This window comes from Pteropus vampyrus, unplaced genomic scaffold (genome assembly GCF_000151845.1).
Source record: "Pteropus vampyrus isolate Shadow unplaced genomic scaffold, Pvam_2.0 Scaffold453, whole genome shotgun sequence".
NCBI lineage: Eukaryota > Metazoa > Chordata > Mammalia > Chiroptera > Pteropodidae > Pteropus > Pteropus vampyrus.
Window position 1 is genome coordinate 113,249 of NW_011889234.1, and position 24,173 is coordinate 137,421.

General features: G+C 34.0%; 1 protein-coding gene across 1 annotated transcript in view; it reads right to left on the reverse strand.

The window, feature by feature from the left end:
* Positions 1-1,030: 1,030 nt before the first annotated feature.
* The window catches only part of ACTR2 (ARP2 actin related protein 2 homolog), a 31,968-nt gene continuing 8,825 nt past the window's right edge, over positions 1,031-24,173 (reverse strand). Inside the window, exons 3-9 of the mRNA XM_011381852.2 lie at positions 20,633-20,848; positions 17,513-17,585; positions 14,504-14,640; positions 12,985-13,134; positions 10,299-10,444; positions 6,739-6,871; positions 1,031-3,704 (exon numbers count right to left, since the gene is read on the reverse strand). Of these exons, the coding sequence (XP_011380154.1) occupies positions 3,534-3,704; positions 6,739-6,871; positions 10,299-10,444; positions 12,985-13,134; positions 14,504-14,640; positions 17,513-17,585; positions 20,633-20,848 (1,026 nt within the window). The 3' untranslated portion in view covers positions 1,031-3,533. The remainder of the gene's footprint in view (positions 3,705-6,738; positions 6,872-10,298; positions 10,445-12,984; positions 13,135-14,503; positions 14,641-17,512; positions 17,586-20,632; positions 20,849-24,173) is intronic.

A 24,173-nucleotide genomic window follows, 5' to 3' on the forward strand; every position in this document is an offset into this window, starting at 1 on the left:
TATACATAACATAAATTGGGATACTTGTAATAGGTACGAATACGCTTTCCCAGGTCGCTCCCCCCACCTCCTCCACTTACCTTTGATGTAGCATTTTCAATCTTTTAATAGATCACGGAATTTGAGGTGGAGTAAAAAAATGTACCTACAAATACCCCAAGTACTGTGGGCAGCTGGCTAATTCGTCCAAGATTAGATAGCATGTTAAATAATGAGCTAAAATCAATCCTGAATGGTTCACTTTAGTTGGATACCTTCTTTGATGGTTCTAAAATGAGTACATCCAATAAATGCACTCAATTGTACCGTGGTCAAAGTTCGTGGATAAAGGAAAAATATTAAGACTTTCATTCCATCCACAAGGCCACTTTATGCAATTCTCAGTATTTTCTTACTCTGTAATATATGGAGAGAGCTGTCACACTATATTTCTGGCAAATAAGAGAAGACTGAATAAAAGACACTAGAGGTGAACCTCAGGAGGGCCTGTGGGACTTTGGCCATGAAGGGAGCAATGAGGTTCAAGCATCCAAGTTCCTGAAGGAAAAACAAAAACACACAAGTTTACTCCCCAGCCCCCATTCTCAAAGGCAAGCATAAAAGAAAGGGTCAGTTTAATAAATTTTCATTCTTCTTTAGTTGTTTTATTAAAGATAATTGCCTAAAAGTCTGCAGACGAGCTAAAATATCCTTGAAAAGAGGCATATTGTATACAGGTCTATCTACCATTCCTACTACTGTGAAAGCCACTGTGTATCTTCTGGGAAACAAAACAGTCTTCTTCAGGAAAAAAAATCTTTAATAGAGCTGTAGTTGTAATTTGCTCTTATTTTTTTTAAATGTATTTAAAATCATACCAGAAATAAAGAGGTTTTTTTTGGGGGGGGGGTAGGGGGGGAGGTCAAATAATAGAACACTGAACTGAACTTGGCCTAAAAACCAGCATAAAGTTGTTGATTCATCTTGCATTAGCAAGAAAATGAAACCAAAGAGAAAAACTATTAAGAGGAAAACAAAAACAAAATTCGAATTTACTTTGAAAAATCTGGTTTTATTTTCTTGGAATCAAAAAGAAGTGTACTTATGTTAAATTTCAGAATGTTTAACTTCCCGATGATCTCTAAATACTTTCCAGATATTGTTAACAGTACTCAGAACTGTGTAAAATTAACATCCAATACCACACTTTAAAGAAAAAAGTTTAAATGTTGGACCTATTTCTAAGAAACCCTTCTCAAAGATAAAGGCATTAGCAATTCTGATTTTAAAAGGAAAAAATTTTAATCATTATGGAAATTTAAATAATGGTTTTCAAGAGCTGAAAATGAGAATCTCTTTTAAAATAAAAAAAAAATTAATTTCTGAGGGACGCATACCAGAAAACTCCAATTAAACACAATACTTCCCCTACCCCCAAATTACTAAATGCATTATTTCACCTTGGGATAGAAAAATTATAAAATGTAATTTTAAAATTATACTATAAATACACCCTTTTAATGTCACATTTGCTACTAGATTATGAAATTAAAATCAAATTCCACATTCAAGGGACAAATGATAGATACACTTTCATTGTTTTATTTAAGAGGCAATCCCACTCTTTGCTGTTTTCTACCCTCATATTTTAGAATCATGACCAAAGACCAAGTAGTCAATCCATTTACCTGAAATGAACCGCTAGCGGGTACTGGTCCTACATTTGTGTTCTTTAGCAAGTCCAGTACTCAAAAGGTTGGGGGGTTTTTAAGAACACGTTTTAGGAACACTTTGAATTCCAAAGTGACTCTGACGCTCATGTCCCTAAAATCTAGATGTTATTCACAGGCTATTCACATGTCCTGAAGCATGTCCAGCATGCACGCAAACTTTTGATTTGTTCAAATTGAGGTAAAACAGAGAATACTTAATATTAACAGAAGCTGCATAATTGAAAATAACCTACTTTTGCTGCTTGTTTCATATAAACTGATTTTTAAGTTTTCGCACAGAAGAGACTCGAAACTCAACAATTCTCCAATTTCAGTCATCAAAGAAAAAAAGCTTCTCCTTTTAAAAAATGCTTTGAAATGAAAAAAACAAAAAACAAAAAAACAAACAAAAAACCCAAATATTTTTTTCCAGAATCTATTTTGTACTTAGCATGATACAATTTCTTATTACTTTATTTTTCAAATTTATAAAGGATCAAGCCTGAGTACAACTTGATATTTTTCAGATACTAAACAATTCCAACAAGATTCATAAATACGATTTTTGTGACACAGGCAGGAAAATGTGCTAACATTTACAAATTACTGACACTTCTTTCAAGTATAAGATGACTGAGATTTATGATTAATTCTTTTAGTACAGATACAAATTTAAATCTTGATATTTTTTTTTTGGCCAACATTCTCAATAGTCAAATTTTACTCCACTTTCAGGTTTCAAATCAAAACAAGTGAACAAAAAAACTAATGAATATTACCCAACTGGCAACAAGTCCCATATTTCAATGATATTTTTAACCCAACAATTACAACCTACTGCCAGTAATTATATGTATGTACTTGTTTTTATTAAGTAAGCACTGGTCATACATAAAAGGATAATCTGCAAGAATGGTACTTGGCACTGGGTTACCTTAATGCTTCTGGTATTAAAAAAAAGCACTTAAAAAATATCAGCTCTTAAGCACATTTTTATCTATAATTTGAATTTCCAAAAGCATTTTTTAAATTTTACCTTTCCATTCTAGGCAGTCCAGTCCCAGATAACATGGTTGAAAAAATAAATCCCTAAGCCACATGGTAATGGAATACTATCCTTGTTTTTTATATCATATGGAAACAGTTCCAGGCAGACCAAAAGTAGAAGGAAACCTGCCAAAATCAAGTACTGTAAATAAAGTTCATCTTATGTACCCCAGAGCAGAAAAGCTCAAAAACCAAAAACTCAAAATCGAAAGACCTCCCCTTATTCCTACGCAAAAAGCCACCCCAAACACTTTAGTTCTGAGCCTAACATTTCCCTAAAATGTTAATACCAGGGAGCTTTTAAGGTACTTAAATCTGTACCAGTAATTGCTGAAAGCGCCACACTACAGAGGAAATGCCATAAAGGGTTCAGCAGCTGCCCACCCATCCTTTACCGCCCCAATCCCAATAATACGTAAAAGCTCCTGTTAAAAAATTTTTTTTCTTATGCTAATAAAGGTATACCACCAAGTGTGCTAAAACTAGCAGCATCCGAGCAGAAACGTGAAAATAGAAAGCCTACAGGAATGATCTAAATGCCTACTTGAAGAAACAAAGCAGCAGACAGGACCCTTTGCCCTCTCATTCTGTTTGTAAGGAAGCTGAATTAAACAGTCAGATTTACCACTTTAACAAAAAATTTAAAGCTTCCCAAGACACCAGAATAAAACACAATCTTTTCAGTCAAAGGGCACAGAGAGGCCTGTTCCAGGTCCTGGAGTTGAATGAGTTCAAAGATTGGCAATAAAGGAAAAAAGAGAGCATTAGGGATGTGATGGGAACAAGGTTTGGAGTTTATCGAACAGTTACACCAAGTTTCTCCAGCACACGGACACCCTTTTCTTGGTATTCTTGTCGGGTCATCCAGAAGTTGTCTTTGTCTTTCATGATATCTGCTAGAACCGCACCACCCAGGAATACCATGTGCTTTCTACGGGGTGGGTCTTCGATGCGAATCTTAAATTTCTGAAGGAGAAAAAGATATAAAATGTCACATGTGCACAGTAGTTTCTGCTTTATAAAAAATGACTTGTTTGTATGTTCTCTTGAATTCTCCCCCAAAGCCCTGTGATTTAAGTAGGACAGCAGGATTTGGTATCTAAGGTACAGAGACATTCTGTAATTTGCCCAAAGTTCATAGCGAGGCTATCACACATCCATCCCCAGTGTGCTCAGCACACGCCTGATTTACACCTGTTCCCCCATCATTATTATTAGTACCCAACACTGCTATGACTGCAGTCCCAAGCAACACAGTAAAATTTAAGTTCTTATAAGCAAAGCTCACTTTGTACTATATCAATTTCAAGTGAACTAGTCTCAAAATCAAAAAGACCAAATATCATCAAAATAAATCATGGAAATACTGAAAAAAGTGAACACAATAACCAGAATGAAAGACAAGTGGGAAAAGTTTTATGCTCTCTAGCCAGCATTGTCTAATAATCTGTATGGTCAGTCAACACCTGAAAGAGAAACCTTAAAATGATGTAGTAGTTTTATTTACAGTGTCAAAAATCCTGCAAAGAGATGCAAAGTAACTGTCATACTAAACTGTCTTTATGTTACATAAATGAACTATAGGATCTGATAATACAGGACATAAAAAGACACTAGTAACTTACTAATCAATTCTGAGGTTAACATACTATTTTAATTTTCTGAATTACTGTTTTGCTCTTAGGCTGGGGCCAGGTAAACTTATTCTGTAAAGGGCCAGAAAGTAAATACTTAGGACTTTGCAGGTCTCTCTGATAGCTACAGACAACATGTGACAAGACAACATGTAAAAGAATGGTCCTCGCTGTGTTCCAATAAAACTATATTTATAAAACAGCCAGCTTGGGCACAGGTCTGCCATTTGGCCACTGTGCTCTAAGTGAGGCCTGGCCAGCCCCTGAAGACATCGCTGCCCTTGGAGCTTTCTTGGCTGGCTTTTGTTTCTCTCTCTCACAGTACCTTCCTAACCCTGGAGGTTTGGTAACAGGAATTCTTAGTCTTCACTGCTGCTTCTCTCTCCTTTTTTCATAACTCCACAGCCCCTCTACAACTCCTATCAGGCTATTCCATCCTCTACTCTCTGCCCAAGTCACCTATAGATCCTGAGGTTATTCTCACACCTGCTTTGTTGCATGTGTGTGTGTGCTCTCTCCATCATTTCCTGACATTATCCTTAGTGACTCTGTCCTCTCTGTCTCACTTGGCAAAACTCCAACTCAGGTGATCAACACTCTATTTGCATGTGCCCTCAAAGCAACTGAACACTAGAGCAGAGAAACTTAGCATCTTACTTTATCACCTCAATTGAGCCCTTCAGTGCTACCTGGCAATCCCACGGTCTCTTCTCTTTCTTCCACTCTCCAACACAACCATTTCCCTCCTCTATTTTATAAGCTTCTACCACCTCCTCTCTCCCCTTAAAATGCATCATTCTACATCCACCTTTCTTCTCCCTCACCTCCAACAGTCTATTCACCACACCAGACTTAATGATCCTTTAAAAACAAGTCAGATCCTGTCATTTGTCTGCTCAAAATCCTTGCAAGGGCTTTCCGTTTCACTAGAAGTGAAGCCAAACTCTTTACTGTGACTGAACAAGACCTGCGCCCGCCATTCTGACCTCCCTTCCCAGCCTTCTCCCTCGACTGCTCACTGCTCCAACTGCACCTGGGCTCCCAGCAACTCTGGGCCTTTGTATTTGCTGTTCCTGCCTAGAAGGTTCTTCCCCCAGTCACATGGCTAGCTCACTCCCTCTCTCTCCCCCTTACTCCACTCAAGTCTCTGCTCAAAAGTTTTCTCATCGGAGAGGCCTTCCCTGTGACAGGCCATGAAGGAGCCCAGTACTTCCCCAACCACCACCACCTTCTACCCTACCTCACTTTACCTCTCTTCACGGTGCTTATTACTACTGACAAAGTATCCTTCATAACTAAAAGCAGGGTTTAGTTTCTGTTCACTGCTGTTTTGTTTGTCCCGGCACCTAGACCAGCGTTTGGCACCCAGGAGTTCAAGAAATATCTGAGTAAATAAATGACCACCTGAAACTGATTTTAAATATATGTATAACTCAATAAAAATCAAACGAGTCAAGTACTTAGACAACATGCTTCCTTTTCAGTGTTAATTTATTTAATGTATGTGTCTATACTCAATTATATTTCAACAATTTAAGTCACACATGAGATGTAACATTAATGTCTCTAATATGTTCAGTCCTCTGTAATATGTTATCTCATTATCAAAACAGTTGATCAAAGTCAGTGAGAAGAAGCTCAGAGATTAATTCAGAATTAAATGACTCTTGGTTGAATGCATATAGTACATGTCACATAGTCCAGTTTGTAGGAGAAAAAATTCATGTCAAACAACCATCAACTACTACATGCTGGCTTAAAATTTTCTTTCAATTTTATACGTCAACAACTATCAATTAAAGTCTTTTCAAAAGTTATGCTAGTTAACGGGGATGCAAAAGAATTAGAGACATGATGTTTTACAATTTGATTGGAGAGATAAGACATATGCAAAACACAGTCAAAAAAGAATCTAGGATCAGAAACATGAGACAGTCTACGAGTAGCACTGAAAGCTGATTACATATCCAAAAATAAGTTAAAAAACGAACACACAAACAAAAAAGCTCCAACCCCAAGTGGGGCATTTATCCCTCTATACTGTAGCAGGTTCCTTCCCATGCTCCTAGGGGTACCTCAATTTTAGGCTGTTCGTTACAGATGAGCCAGAATGTTTAGCCCTGGACCTAGCTGTCTCCATCCACTGAATACAGAGATAACCACACAGTCTGACCATTTTGGAACAGAGCTATATATTTACCTTGAACCATTTACTTTTTCTTATCTCTTGAAGGCTGTACTTGACTACATTAGGAATTTGTTTAGGAAGACTTCTTGCGCCCTCTGGTGGTTGTCAAGATCCTCAAGCTAGCTTATAGGGTTTTAAAAGTACGTTAACAGTTAGAAACCGGTCGATTGATACTTACAGAAAGTTTTTCCACATCTCCCTTTAAAACTCGTTCTAAGTAAAGCTGTTTAAGTTCTCGTTCCAACCGTGACGGCAGCCCAGGGTACATAGTAGACCCTCCGGAAAGGACAATGTGCTTATAGAATTCAGATCTAGAAAGACACAATAGGTATTCATTTGGGGTTTCAGACTTCCTGTTATTTATGTCAGCCTCAGGGGGTTGCTGGGGGAAATGAAATAAAATTTGACATGTACATCACCAGGCTCAATGTTTGTTATTACTATCATTATTTAATAACAAACCCTCTTTAATATAAAATGTTATAATTTTGATAAAAATATTTCTAAAGCACATGGCACACTTCTTGCAAATGTAATTGTCTTTTAATAATGACCACAGTTTACACTACAAAATTCTAGTGTTTGGACTGTGTCATCACATTGCTTCCCTGGAGCCCCCGAGATATGCTTGTTTACTCTAATTAACCATATTGTACTTTGATTCCAGTTCGTTTCAATTTTTCCATTTGCCTTTTGTAGTTTTCCCTTTTGCTCCTCTGCCTTGAAGCTTTTGCTGTTATTTCTCTTTAGACTGATGTGTTTGCTTCTTATAGCAGTTCTCTCCTTCTTCCTTACACATGCTTTTCTTATACCAGACAATCAAATCTAAAATTGCATATGCAGTAAAAGTAATATAGTCTGAGTAAGAGTTTGAAGAACTTTTCTCACAGTAAAGTTCAGGAGCTAAGTCACATCCATTTTGGCCTAATTCAAACTGGCCTCCAGGTTTTTACTTACTTCCAGGTTCTCAATGGCTCAGGCTACTGTAAGCCTAGCTTCTGGAAGAACAGTGTGGGTTAACTGCAGAAGTATACACGTTGAGTGTAGCATAAGCCAAGCAGCTGAAATATGGTTATATGTGATAAGTACCCACGAGCCTGTATTTACATGTATGCTTTCAATATGTAGAACAAACAAAATGTGAGTTGTGCTACTTTCCAATGTCAAGTCTATGGAGAGAGTACTGAACTTGACAAAACTTTAATCATTACCAATGGGAATGGAATTTTAAAAATGATTTGCAATTACTGATCATTAAATCAAAGGACAAAAAAATCTATCTCATTCCTATTATGAGAATTTACCATAATTATGAAGTCTAGATGAGATTTTTGATCATCTGCCATTAGATCTATACCTTGTAATAAGCCAATTGCTTTTATTAATTTCCATTATCATCCTGCTCCCCAGCCACTGAAAAAAATTAGCTGGGTATTTAAATTCAGGGTTAACCAAACAAGTTTGCTTTACAAAACGCTTCTGAGTGAATTCTTCAACAACCTGAGTGTAGGGGAGGATTTTCTGATTATGACTAAACTCTAGATTTAATAAAAAAGACTATATAAGTGTTTTTGTACAACTAAATAAAAACAAATTTTTGTATGGCTAAAAATACCATAAGCAAGAGACAAATGGTAAACTGGAAGAAAATATCTGTACCAGATAACACAGAGCTAATATAAAAAGAACTTTTACAAATTGAGGAAAAAAATTATAAAAATTCTATAGAACAGGCAAAAGCTATGAACTGGTCTATGATCAGAAAGATATAAAAGCTATGACTAGAAAGATAAAAATGGCCCTTAACATAGAAAAATGTTCAACTTCACTCTTAAAAGAGATGCAAATTAAAACTACATTGAGATATTTCTCACTCATCAGACCGTCATCAAAGTAAAAAAGTTGACAAACTCTGTTAACAAGCTGTGGGGACACAGGTGTCCTCACATATTATTGGTGGGCATGAGAAATGTGTAACCTCATTAGAGGGGAACGGAGCAATAACCTAACTAGCTGCATTTATCCTTCAACGAAAACTCCCCTTCTAAAAATATTTTCAGAATATTCATGCCCAATAATACAAAAATACAGCATGCATAAGGTTATTAATTGCAGCATTATCTGTCAACACAAATATTGAGATCTACCTAAATAATCAGATTCACTGAATAAACCATGATATGTATACACTGAAAAAAAGAATGTAACTGGAAAAAAGAATGAGGACAATCCCTAGGAAATGGAATGGGATTGTTTAGGATATATTAAGCAAAACGACAACAACAAAAAAACAGGAACAAAAAATCAAAACCCAAAGTGCAAAAGAGTTTTTATAGTATATTATATTACCTTTTGTGTAAGAGGAAATAAGAACCACAGAAAGGATAAACCTGAAACTAGTAAGACCGTTTACATATAAAGAGGGAAGACTAGGGTGGAAGACAAAGGGTGGGGAGGGTAATGTAGTTTTGACTATATGGTTAATGTTCTACCTATTCAAAAAACAAAAAGATGGATATACATAAAAGGATACAGATATTTCCTTCCTGCTTGAAGGAGCTCATATTGGCCATATCAGGAATTTAGAGCATTTAAATAAATACAGCAATAAATTATAATCCACTGAAAAAAAAATCATGAATCCACACTGATAATAAACAAGATAAGGGAGGAAGAAAAACACTTCCTTTTGCTAGAATGCTATTAAACATAAAAGAAGTGACAGAATTAGAAAATCACCTTTTTGCAACCATATGATAGAAATGCATTTAGGCAAGAATTATCAGTAGATGCTAAAATGGATGGGGGTAGGGTTTGATGAGGTTCAGCAGACTTTCGTTGCCTCAAAGTATTTTCCCACGACTTACTTACAAATTAGGAAAGGAAAAATAGAAGAACTATACAGTGGAGCAAACAGGAAACTTAACACTAACGTCACCAGTAAGGAACAGACAGACATCACCTCTGGATGTGATACCCTGAGGACATATCACATATGTATTTTAGCCAAAAATGTATAACCTGAATCTAATCATGAGAATCATTCAAACCCAAATTGAGAAAAACTCCCTAAAACAATTGGCCTGCATTCTACAAATATATCGATGTCACAGAAGACTAAAGAATAGTAGCAGACAAAAGGTGACTAAGAGACATGCCAGACATGCCAACTAAACACAACATATAATCCTAGATTTTGACCTTTACTGGAGAAAAAAAATAACCGTATAAAGGACATTATTAGGACATTGAACGAAACTGAAATATGATGGTAGATAAAAGTATGTATTGGTAAACAATCTCCTGAACTTGATACTGATAACTGTGTTGTGGCTATAAAGAATATCTTCATTTTTAGGAAGTACAAAGTGAATATTAAGGAGTAAGGAGGATTTATGCATTCAACCTATGCTCAAATAGCTCAAAAAAAAAAAAAAAAAGAGGATAAAGCAAAAATATAGGACGTTAAAATTAGTAAAATGGGAAACTAGATAAGGAGTATATATGAGTTCTCTTTATTATACTAGCAACTCTGAGTTTTAAATTGTTTCAGAATAAAAGTTTAAAGTGGCTTTTAGGACACAATGATATGTTGAACATCCAGTGCCACCCTATCAAGATTATTTTGCCTTATCTATTCAAAAACATGAGTGAGATAATAGATAACTTGGTCATTCTAACTATTCATACTTCATCTATTTCTGATAAATAACTTTGAAACCACCATTTCTAACATACCTGGTATCAATGTCAGCGGCCTGGATTGTGTTAAAAAGCAATTCAGCAACACCCACGCCCTCAACATTGATCAAGTGAGGCTGAAATAAAGCTTCTGGTGCTTCAAATCTCTCTCCTCCAACTTTGATGATGCGGCCATCTGGGAGCTAGCAACCAAGAACGACAAGGTATTAAAGATTTAAAAAATTTCCAGTGTTTTCTAGAACACAGTACTTTTAAACACATCTATTCTATAACCAAAATCATTATCAGTAACATATTTCTCCCAAAATACATTTTTGAAAAAAGAAAAAAGAGTAAAATAAATTTTGGTAATTGTTTTCATTATCATACTCTGTTCTGCTTTTAAAAATGGTACGCCATGACCCAAAATATCAAGACTTTCTTGGAGAGATCACTAATGCATAAAGGCTTGATGTTCTATTGATGTGTGTGCAGCTAAGCATAAACAGGCAGCACTGATCAACGATTACATTTGAATTACTGCTGGTGGTAATGCTACTTATCATTTTAACAAATATTAGTGATTTTATGGATATTTTTTACCATGTGGCATAAACACACTCAATTAAAAATTTTAAATAATTTCTTTCAGAAATTACTCTGTGAAACTTTATTATTTTGCCATCAAAACTCTTTATATATCATGTGTGAAACTTCTGTTAAATCGTTCAATCTGAAAAATGTTTTACTATAAAAAAAGTTTAAGGAACACTGATCTAGACTATTTTTATTAGGCAATTCTGTTGTATCCTACTCAGTAGGTCCCATTAAATTTTAAATAACATAAATGTAATTTTAAATTAAGCAAATATGATTTAAACAACAGCTCAGATATCATTACCACATGACCTTGTGCAGAAAACTCTTAAGTCACATCATATTTATATTTAATAAAATGAGAATGTTAAGGAAAAACTCCCTCTCTTAAACTACCACATAATTCGCTGTATTGAACAAAGTAACAAGCATACTTATATATGCTGGCATGTGACACATTTCTATGTGATACCAGAATTAGTTTTACATTAACATTTCTAACAGTATATTTATTTATAATAATTATATTCCAAAATCGACTTTCCAATATGACAAAGTCCCACAAAGCAAGTTCTTTAAAACATTTACTTCATGCTTGCTGTCAGCTGTTTACAGGTATGTACAAAGCAATATTTTTCAAAAACTCCAAAATTGTTTTTATAAATTCTATTAAATTTCTTTTAAAAAAAAAGAAAAAGAGAAAGATACTGATCCGAACATTTACCTTTAAAAAAATAAAACTGTCCGGTGAGTTTTAGCAAAATCTCTGTACCTCACACTTCCAGCCTCTCTGATGGTGTGACTTCTCTTGATGCTCTGGCTACCTGGCCACTTTGGGGCCACCTACCCTAAGAACTACCAACCCTTAGGAACTGTTAAGACTGTGGTTCTCATTTCTCTGCATCAAGTATTATCCATCCTTTATTTGTCCTTATCCCTCATCCCTCTTCACTTACTCATCAGTTTATGATTTCTTCCTATTGTTGTATATAATTTTGTAACCTACTTCAAATTCTCTGAGAAAGGAGGACATTAATAAAACATGTCTTACAATTCTAGTTCCCCCATCCTTTGCCACATGTCACTTTCTTCTGAACAAGTCAGGTATATGAAAAATTATAAATCTAGAGGAAGTGTGAAGAGGCTTCAGGAAAAAATCCCCAGGGCAAATCTGGAGATCGTTACATTGCAAAGTACTGGATTATTGACTCTTTGGATCAGTATCTTTGAAAAATAAAACAATATAACTTATAAAGCTTTATAATAATTTTTAAAATGACTATTTCACACATATTTGTGATATGCAGAGCTTACATGAATCAAATGGTTTAAGAATACTTACTTTTACTGCCTGTTATTTGATTTCATTTGAGTAATAACCAGATCAAAGTTAAGATCTGGAAGTACTTGCCAGATGAATATGATAGACTTAAGATGGCAGTACATTAAAAATTAAGGTAGACCGATTCCCTTGTTGTAAGCTATAACAAGGTTCCAAGCCTCATTAGCTACAATTTTAAGTTAACATGTGTTTTCAACAGCTCCTTAAGAAAATACTGTCAGGAAAGACTGCCACCTACTGAATAATTAAAGCACTATTACTCTACAATGACCACTTCCCAAGGTATTTCTTAGAACACTACCAGTCCCATGAAATGTTAAGTCCTATAGTTTAATAAGGTTGAGAAACAGGTATACTATACTCTCATAGTTATGTACATATTAGCAGATCAAAGGCTCTGAGAAGTCCTGCAGTAAAGCAAAACTGACTCAAACTTATTTGACAATGTAACCCCCATTTTAATATTTGTGAAATATCTATTAACATTTCAGAGAAATAACATTCTATAAAACACATGTTGAAAATGTAATTCTAGATACTAAAATCTCAAAATAACATCTCATAACTAATTATATCCTAAGGTAAAAAGGCAATTTATGATTCTTGCTTTATTTCACATTATTATATGGTGCCCTAAAATAATTAAACCATAGAATCTTAACGTAGAAAAACATTAAAAGTCACACATATATCAACACCCCAAACAAAAATACTAGATTCCAAGAAAACCTCCTTAAGCACACACCAATAATCATGGTTGTCCATTTTAAAACCACATATATATCATACACTGGAAATACTTACTGTGTAAGATTCAACTAATACTGTGGTTTCTAAGGCCAGTTTCTGCTCTTGCTCAATATTATAGCCCACATAACACAATTTTTCTTTAATCATGCGAACTGTTTCAAAATCAGCAGAATGGTTGAAGGCATATCCTCGCAACAGAAGAAGCTGATTCAAAAAATAACAGTAAATTCACAATTAATCTGAATGAATTCGACTCTGCCAAAGCTTTTATTGTTCACTAATATGTCAAATCAATAACAAATAGACAGTGGATCCTTAGGTTTTAGTCAATATTTCAGAAACAGAGACAGTACTTTGCCATCGAAGGGTTTTTATTTCGGTTTCACAGAGAAGTTTCAGAGAGTTACAGAATTAACAGTTCATGAATAATAAATGGATAAAACGAGCTAGAAAAACTAGTTTTTAAAGAGTACTGTTGGAATACTAATGTTTAGATAGTTTTGATAAATAATCAAAAGTCTGTAAATATTATTTTAGTATTGGACTCCTATAATCTGAAATTTGCTTAATCAGTGCTATATTCATGATATCTCCAAGTCTATTGATAGAAAAAAAAACAAAAACACAAAACTATCCATCATAAACACAACTGAACTTTTCATGTAAAAACTCTAAAAAATAAATTCCCTAATCTCTGTATTTATGTTCTGAAGAACATCCTCAGAAATTCCTTTGGTGGTTACTTTAAGACAGAATTCTGGCCTAGAATGAGTGTATTGTAACTCTAATTAAATTAATTTCACTATTATTCTAAATGAGACTAAAGGAACCCAATGTCAAGGTGAAAACAATGCAACCCAATTTGTTGCACAGACATACCCTACAACAGTGTTTCTCAAAAGCAGCACCAGTGACATTTTGGACCTTATAATTCTTTGTGGGGGCTATTCACTGTAGGGTGTTTAGTAGCATTCTTGTAGTTGTAACATCCAAAAAAATGTCTCCGGATATTACAACATGTCCCTGAAGGGCAGCATTGTCCCTGGCTGAGAGTCACTGACCCAGAGGAGGTATACGAACTACAGAATTCTGGTAGACAATACATTAAACTTCTTTTAACATTAAAAAAAGTACACATACCTCCAAATATACTTTCTTCAGCAGTATTTTAAAGAAAATTGTAACTAACAATAGTTAAAGTAAATTTTAAAATAGCAAACACTGAAAATTGGATGTATTCCACAAAAACTGCTAAATAAAGTCAGGTAAATCTGAGCCCTGTTTTTAATCAAATACCATGGTTTTTTGTTGGTCAGGACAAGAAATATCTCTTTACCTCTTCCTCGGGAACAGCAAATATAATTATGTAACAAAATAACAAATTCTCATTAATATACTAGATAGAGATCATGCAAGTAAATCTCAAATGGATTTTTAGATGAATAATGGGATACGGGGTCATTTCTCGGTACAGAAGAATTGCTAGAATCCTGAGATGATACATTCTATTCTGTGTTAAGTCAGTAAACACAAATTACAAAATTTAATTTCTATGGCATTTTCTTTTGCTTACCTTGATAAGATATCTGGTAATATCCCTCCCAGCAATATCCAGTCTCCTGGTAAGGTGAGGAAGAGAAAAGCCTTCATACACTGGGCAAATATGAGTTACACCATCTCCAGAATCCACCACTACTCCAGTCAATAAACCTGTGTAAGAACCATGAGATTTTAAATAGAAAGCCAAATCAGAAAAATCAGAGCCAGCAATTTTCAATTAGTAAAGAAACCAAACTAGAAACTTCATCAGTCAGAATGGTCCAGAAGCCAGCATTTCCTTTTTATTTGTGTATTTTGCAGTGTGTTTCTATTAAATAGACACTGAAGTCAGGTGTTCTCTCACATGTCTCTTGTGAGACTTTTGGTCAATCATGTGCTATCCCAGGAGAAGGGAAGAAACAGACCCTGAGATCTAGGACTGAAAAACCAACATGTTCTTAAAGCTCAGTGTAATTATTTTTCTTTCCAACTCAATCTTGATCCCTGAATTCTCTTAAAGTAAAATTTTCTAAAGCATCATGGGTAACTTTTATGAAAACCATTGTGAAAGAAATGTTATACAACTTGATAGTGAACCTATTGAAATAATCTAGTTCTATTTTAGTCATATAGCATACTCGAAACTTTGTTTTGGAAAACTTCCTGTTGATACTAGGCAGCTTGAAATCTGGGAACAATTAATCTTGGGTAGCTAAAGAACCACCTCGATTACTTACCAGAAACAAGAAGACAATGTCAATTAAATATAATAACTGACATTAATTATTATTATAAAAGAACAAAGAAGCTGCTTTATTTCCAATATGCACTATTTAAAAGTATAAATAACTGCAAAAGTTAGTGTTTTGCTTTTTGCACCAGGGTTAATTTAGGCAGAAAAGAAACAACAACAACCAAAAAACCCAAACAAAAAAAACTTTAACTCATATTTTCTAATGGAATGCTTTCAACTAAAAAAAATTTTAACCAGAATATATATTATCTATACTTGCTTAAGCATTATTTTATCATCTTTTCATCCCTGAATAGACCTTCTCCCTCTTTCTATTAATACAAACTTGCATGCACTATAGAATAGCTGTAATTTGTCTTTGAATGCATTTATTCAAACCACCTCCTCTGATGTTGATATGTCTTTCCCTGATTGATGCTGTAAGCTTCAATAAAAATCATACATTGCCTTTTAATGTTGTATTCCTTAAGACAAGACTTTCCGTTGCAAAAAAAGAGGACTCCACAACACTAATTTGAAAATACTCCCAGTAATATCAATTAAAGCAGGGATTTACATTTATATTCCAAACATCCTTTCCCACCCAAACTCACTTCATTTTCTACCACTCCCGCCAGCTTACATACTTGACCATTTGTCACTATATTATCTATTGTTTCCACTTCAATTCCTACAGATTCTTTAAGGTTCAATCTAGTTTTTACCTTTTCTTTACCTTCCCTGACCATTCTAATCGCAAGCCCAAATCCTCTAATTCCATCTATTCCTCTCAATCCTATCTGTACCATGCAGCCAGACATTACTTCCAAAATCACCATGTCATTTTTCTAATTCAAAGACCTTCCATGGCTCTGAATGCTTCTTCCTACTTTTCCTGTTTTAACTGGTAGCTCTAGACACCTTGTTCAGAAGGAAAATTTTACTTTGGCTTGGGTTCTTTCGATTAATGTTACCGGACTTTTAATGTCTCAAATTAAGGATTCAACAACTGAATATCAGGAATCAAGAGAGGGTACCTCTTGTTGGAGGCAAATAAATTTATGAATATTGCTAGGAAAATCTGTTATGATCAATTTTATTCGAACATAATTCAAACAAAAATTCACAGTCCAGCAGAACTGTCCCATCCCCTCCTCTTAAATGGAACTATTATCAGTTTCAAAGCTTAGATTAAAAAATTTTACATCTATTTTTTCCAAAGTATTTTCTAAAATAAATTCTGGGAAAAAAAATTTTTTTAAATGAAACATTACTTACAGGCAAACAAGTACTCCTTATAAAGTAACAAGTGATTTTTGATTCTTTCTTCAAAGAAGAAATCACCCATAGCTGGACTAATCATTTTAAAGAACAAGGGGACCACATCTAGTTTATGCACTGCTATATCTTCTACACTAAACAGAGTGCAAGGCATATGTCGCACTTGAATGAACAAAGCTTCTTTAAAAATTAGTCCCCCTAAGTATTTTCTAAGTATGTACATGCAGTACTAAAGACAGTTTAAAAACTCAATATGTATTTTTACAAGGTGATTTTTAATATTCCATGTGTAGAATCAGATGGATCGCTTTAATATTAAAGTTTGTTTTCTAAGTACTATGCCACATATACTGCTTAAGTACTAAGGCTTGAGACTTAGTTCAGGTGTCACCCTCTTCAGAAACCTCTGATGTGCTGAATCAAAATGGCCTGTTTCTATATCTTTTTCCCAGTAGACTTGAGGTCATCTTTACACTTCAAGTGTCTTAACACTCTGTGGCAGTTATCTGACAGCCCCACAAGTTCTCGATAAGACCATCAGACTATAAAGAGCTCTCCCCAACATGGCCAATATTTTATTTCCAATAGACAGGATGGCAGTTACTAACGGTGGTACCAAGAAAACATAGGATCCCCTCCATTAAATCTACACCTCAAAAATTGTAATTATTATGCATTTGACAAACATAATTTTATACTAATCTTTTTGGATCTTTTTTTAAAAAAAACTCTGCCAATTCTGAGGACAACTTCCATGTCCATTCTCCACTGCATAAAAATTTTTACTTCAAAATAGCCTAAAAGAAGGAAACTACTATGTTTTTAAAAATTGAGAAATCTCCTTTTAATTAGGAAGTAAAAAGTATGTATTTGACAAATTTTAGAAATTGTGAAAATATTTGAATAAATATATAAATATTGTGCTTTTCTGGAATTTACAACTTAGTGAAAAATCAATTTCCTTTGACATAAAACATACTTAATAAATGTTTGATGAACTGACTATTCTGAAAGTTAAGCTTCACTTACCTTGAGCATACAAAGTCAGAACTGCCTGGATGGCTACATACACACCAGAAAACTGGTAAGTTTCAAACATTACCTGAAAATGCAAAAGGAAAGAAAAAAATATTGGTATTTAGAAGTTAATATTCTAAATATTTATATGCTTTTTGCTCAAAATAGAATCAAGGGACCTAAAACAATCCTCCATTCTCTTCAGTTCTCCTTACTGCTATTAAACTTCTGATGTCACTGATCTCCAATTTGGGGGACAGATTTTTGGATAGATATTGAGTCCCCAAGCAATTCATAAGTGGCTACAAAGATCTGAGTGTTTTAGTTAATGGCTAATTAGAATGAAAGACAGCTTTCTGCATTTGAACAAACCTTTCATAGGAGCGTAGGTCCCTGGTGCTGAAAAGGTTGGGGACCACTGCCTTAAGAGAAATAGGTTTTAATTCAAAGACAAACTACAGACATTGTTTAACTGCTGACCTTCCCATCCCTCTCCTCCAACGTGGGCCAAGACTGTAGCTCTATCTCTAGCAATTAAAAAAAAAAAAAAGTAGTAGTAGTAAAATAGTAGGTCAGGAAGACAAAAATGCAGCAATTTCTGAATGTTGGCAGGTATAGAACAGCTTGGCTGCTGAGCCTGCCCTCCTTACTTGAGCCAAGGCCGCAGCTCCCCTCCCCTCCCAGCTGAACTAGGTTGGGGGGAAGAGTTTCCTAGTGCCCTCTCTGGTCATGACCATGCTCATTCCCTGTAGTCTAGGTTGGCTAACAACATCCTGTGGGATTTTTTTCTGTTATCTATAGTGAGCACTCCTTGACTGACAGGGCTGACTACCACTCTGAATATGAGATATTTAGAAATTTTACAAGTGACCACAATGAGAATTACAGAGAATTTAAAATTTACAACTCTGAAACATATACTCATCAATTAACAATTAGCTACTCTAACTAGTATTCTACGCCATCATCCTTTATTTCCCCCCTCCACATGGATGAAAATGGAAGAGTGATGTTGTATTTGAATTTATCAACTTGAAAATCTGTTAGAATCTGTTTTTACTCATCGGAACAATAATAAGTATTTGTAATACTAATACTAAAACAATAATAAGTATTTGTAATCTCATTCAACATTCTGAATGAGATTAAAGTAGGGCATTATTAGTCACAGCCAAATCTGCATTCACATGTAAAAAGAGTATTAAAATAAGGTCAGACTTTAGAACGTAGTGAGACCAATTCTTGTCATTTTTGAACGTTAAAAAAAATTATGTGTCCTGGTCAAATAGTTAGTGGAAGAAGCATCCAGATATATATAATGTCATCTCCCCAACTTTTTATCTGAAAGAAAACTTGGTTTTCATTCTGACACCATGCTGCTTTCCTAAAGAGGTTTCCATGTGTAGGAATCTTTTGGTTTAATGCAAAGTATCTCTATACTCTGATTTTATAAGGTGCTGCTAAAAAGACAATTATAAATGACTACTTATCACAAAATATTAGTGGTTATATATAACTCAGAAAGTGTAAAATAAACTTGAAATATGAACTAATACAACCAAGCCCATTTTCAGTTTTAGGGGTGGCTAGGAAGAAAAATACAATACAAACCATAAGGAATGATATGGATTCTGTACCTAAAACCACAATCTCAATTTTTAAAAACACTTACTATAAAAACTGAGTTTTAATCCAGACTTTAACATTGTCTAACAACAATCTCTTCCAAACCCCTTCCAAAATTTCCATCAACATCTAAACGTAGTCACAGAAAAAAACAAAATATACAGTAAGTGGTAACTAGAAACCTACTAAAATACAAAGTTATTAAAGTTTGTACCATATATAACAAAATGAAAGACAACCATGAAGTTACTTACCTAAACTATTAAGAATGTAGACTTCTTGCTCTCTGTAACTGCTTACCTCACTAACCTTTTCAGCCTCCTTTCCATAGCTCCTCTTATCTCCCAGGTCCTTAGCCTTCTCACCACTGTCCACTTTCACTTCTTTACAGAGTCATATTACCTATATCCTGATGACTCCCAAGTTTATATCTCCAGCTTCAGACTTTTCTCTTGAACTTAATTTTGTATATTAACTATGTACATGACATTTTTGCTTAGATGTATAATGAGGACCTAACATGTCCACAACTGAACTCCTAATCTACATCCCCCACAATCTGTTCTACTTATCGCAGTCTTTTCCCACCAATTTAAGATGGTAACCCATCCTGCGGTTGCTCAAATCAAAATCTCTGGAGTCATCCTGACATCCTTGACTCTCCATTACCCATAGCTAAATGCGTCAGGAAATTCTTCAAAATAGATCCACAATCTAGCCACTTCCCATTATTTCCACCGCTATTACCCCTAATCTTAACCATAATTATATTGTCTAGATAGCAGAAAAAGTCTCCAAACTGGTCTCTCTTCTACCCTTTCCTCCTTATGATTTACTCTCAACACAGCAACCACAGAAAACTAAATCTGGGCATGTCCCTTCCCTGTAATAGCCCTTCTTTTTATTTGAAGTTCAATTTCCTGTAAAAGCCTACAAGGCCCTTGATAATCTGGCACTGTTTATTTCTTTAACCTCATCTCCTGCTGATCTCCCACTCTGGCTTCCCATTTGACTCTTTAACATGCCAGGCTTGTATCATTTTGAGACCCTGACACTGCCTCCTCTCTGCCTGGAATGCTCTTCCCCCAAATATTTGGGCTAACTCCCTTGCTCTGTCTTTGTCTACACATCACCTTCTCAGATGGCTAGTGCCACACCCTGAGTACAAATGCAACCTCTCCCACTCTCCACTCCCCTCAACCTTCTCTTTTTTTTCTCCTTTACCATCTATTTTCTTCTAACCATTCAATTAAGTCACTTTTTTTTTTGGTCTGTTTTTTTCCTGCTAGAATGTAAGCTTCATGGCAGCAGGATTTTATTTCCTATACTGATACAGCCTACTTAGAAATAATGATTAGCATATAGTTAAGTGCTCAGTAAATAGGACTGGAGGGAAAACAACTATTTTTTGTATTCCCTTTTTCCTTAACAACAATGTAAAATAAAAGAAAGAAGGAAAAAAAAAAGGCAGAAACACATATATGCACATCTCATCTAAAAACTTACCTCTACAATCTTCTCTCTGTTTTTGGTTGGGTTCATAGGAGGCTCCGTGAGTAAGATTTTACAATTTCTGGTATCTATGTTAAGTTTCTCTGGTCCAAATGTATAGTCCCACAGGTGTTTCATGTCATCCCAATTTCGTACTATGCCATTTTCCATAGGGTAGTTAACTTCTAGCATTGAGCGTAATTCACTTGCCTCATCACCAACCATAAGATCCTAGAAAATTATAATATTCAAAGCTTTAGACCAGTCAAATTTTTGCATAAAATACCTTTAGAAAATTATATTCCCATATTTCAGAAAATTTGGGAATAATTAATTTTAATCTTTATGGCACTTTCAGATAAAAGTTCTTCATTCTATAAGTTAATAAATTTTTTCTTTCAAGAACAATGCCTCGCAAAGTTTAATCATGAAAAATATATTTTTATGTACAATGTGGTTTAAATCAATAAACTGACCTTACCTTTAATACATGTTTCCAAAAGAAGAGCATTAGCACAAATAAACCCCACATTTTCATATTTTGGAGGGTTTTGTATGAGGTTTCATCTGTTTCTTTTGCTCAAATGTTCAAAAAATAAAGCCTGTGGTATGTGAAATAGCACATCAGGGAAAAAAAAACTTGTAGAAAAAGGCTCAATGCATGCAGCACATTACTTTGTAGTAAATATCAAAATGATAAGTGTAAGTATTATAATGAAAGAAGCAAATGAAAGCATGACTAAAGAAGCAAAAAAATAGAATAATTTTTTATTACACTACAATAATGCATATATATGTGATATAACTTGTAAATTTCACAAACCTCTACCTACTTATGTCTGAATTAGAACTGAAATTGTTTCTACATATAGCTCACCAAAATGAATAAATATTTGTAGAGATGCAAAAAATTAAGACTCAAGGAAACAATTCTGTATTACCTCATGAGCAACATTTTTATCTTAAAGTGTAAGACTAGAAAACTATGCTACTACAAATGAAGCAGAATACTCACAAGTCTTGTCTCCAATGAGAGCATATTTAAGATGACCTACATATGAAAAGTCAAATTTTGTATGTATAAGGCTAATTATGTCCTAGAACTTACTTATTTTAGAAACCATATAGTCGATATTAAATAATCCTAATTTCTATATGAACTGATGAATTTTTAAAAACTAGCATCAGAAATAGCTATCTGCTACAATACCTTCAGTTTAAAACATGGGAAAATTAAAAAAAAAACAGCAAAATTAATATGTCTTAAAACAGAGGTTTCAATATATATATGAGTTTAAAACTTTTAAAAGTAACAATTTTTATAAAAAGATCAGAGGTAAAACCAAGGTGAAGACTTATTAAAAAAAGAACCAGATTTCTGCAAATCCACTGAAGCAACAAAAAGGAAAAACAAAGTTAAAGCAGATGCTAAAAATATTCTCTAAAACTTGTGTTGCAACTAATTTTTTATAAAGTTAATTTACCATAACTAATATTCAAATATCTTAAATATTAACTGTTTAGAATCATCTGAAAGGAAAATGCAAAACTCAAAATCTATGTTTGCGAACTCTAGTTAATGACATGCATACAGTGAATTATTTAGGGAAAAGCATACTGATACTTTGATATACATCAAAAAACAAGATAGACTGATGGATAGATATGTGATATATCAGAATAGCAAATATTAAAATGTCAGAATCTATGTGATGGGTGTATGGGTTTTACTGTAAAATTCTTTCAACTTTGCTATATATTGTAAATACTTCTTAATAAAATGTTTAGGGGGATAGTTATACTTACAAGTACATATATTAGTTTTGACCAGTAACAAATATAATTTAATACACAGTTTTACTTTCTTCTAGAATGTCTTTCTTTGTGTTATACAAGGTAATAGATTAGATAATTAGATGGTTTATATAATCAATATACATTCATAACTATGTTTCAACAAATTTCATCAGGATATTTACTTTTTATTCCATGCAAGAATAGGGGCTTAGAGATGTCTGACCCAACTAAAAATAAAAGCCTCATGTATCTATGTCTAGGACATACGTACTATAAAGGACTAACTGAAAAAAATGTCTGGCATTGAGTATCTTACCATCCCTCTGAACAAAGAGAATATTTAATATGAAGAAAACAAGTGTTAACTTATTAGGTTAGTGCAAAATTTGTGTAGCTCAAGCTACTTAAATCCATCTGTATCTAAAATTTTAATTTAAAAAAAATCCTAAAATATATCATCTTTCCTAGAACATTTTGATTTCTAAAAACCAAAAATACTAAGAGCGTTATGTAGCTTGCCCTCATACTTCAGAACCAAGTTATAAGCAATCAGATCAGGCCTTAGATTTTTACCACCCATTTCATCACCGGACCTCAAGCCTAAACCATCACCTATTACCTGAAAGAATGAAAAATTACAGTAACTGTTCTGAGATGCTGTTTCAAAGGCATTTATATTTTAAGAAAAGCAAGCAGTATAGATTATATGTGCCAAGAATAATTTTAAACACTGCTACCTCAAACTGGAAAATAGAGCAAACACACCTTAAAATTATAATTAAATTTCTAAAAGGAAATTCCATAAAAAATATGTTAAATTAAGCCTACACTGTTCTGTACAAGTGCACTCTCTTCTTAAATCGCCTTAGGATTTTAAGACAAAGGCATGATCTTTTATTTAGGATAAACAGAGGAATTTCTACTTTTAAATGTCTTTGTTTATTTAAAAGAAAACTCCACAAAGTTACTGTTACTAGTTAAATTAGAACTGCCTGATATTCATCTTTGTGAAACTGCTTACAAATAAATAACACACATACAAAAATACAAACTTGAAAAAACCTACTGTAGAAGTACTTAAGACTATCACTGAAAAATATAGTAAGAGTCAATTGTTTGAGATGCATCCTGTAAGCTTCTAGTTCAAAAGAAAAAGGTGCCACACAATGGCACTTACTTAGGGAGTTAAAATCTGTTGTTTATGAAAAAGTCCTACAAGACTTTCCAGTTTTTCTTATTTATCCTCAGATAATGTTGTAAAATCTGCTCATCAATAAGGATGGTATAGGAAATCCTCCCTTTACCATCTATATTTCATTTGCATATTAAGTTGCATATTGAAAACTGATACTGTACTGGATGCAAATATACATAAGGCTATGATAGGCAATGTTAAATTTAACATAGGCCAATAAAGTGAATTTATCCAAATGTAGCAATTTCGCCCCAATTTTCTAGATCACATATATCCTATACAAAGCCACTTGGTTTCTACTATTATGCACACCACATTCCATTTTAATTATAACATTCATGTATAAAAAACACAAGGAAAACAATTCAAAACTATGTTAGTATCAGTTCTGGTTTGGTCCATTGTATGCAATCATGAAAGTATCAGACTTAATTAGTTGCTACCAAACTGAAGCAATGAAAGAGGTTAAAAATCAAAGTACTTAAAATTAAAATATGAAATTACCCCCCTCCCCAATACTAAAGGGACACAAAACAACAACTACTGTCCCACCAAGCAAAAGTG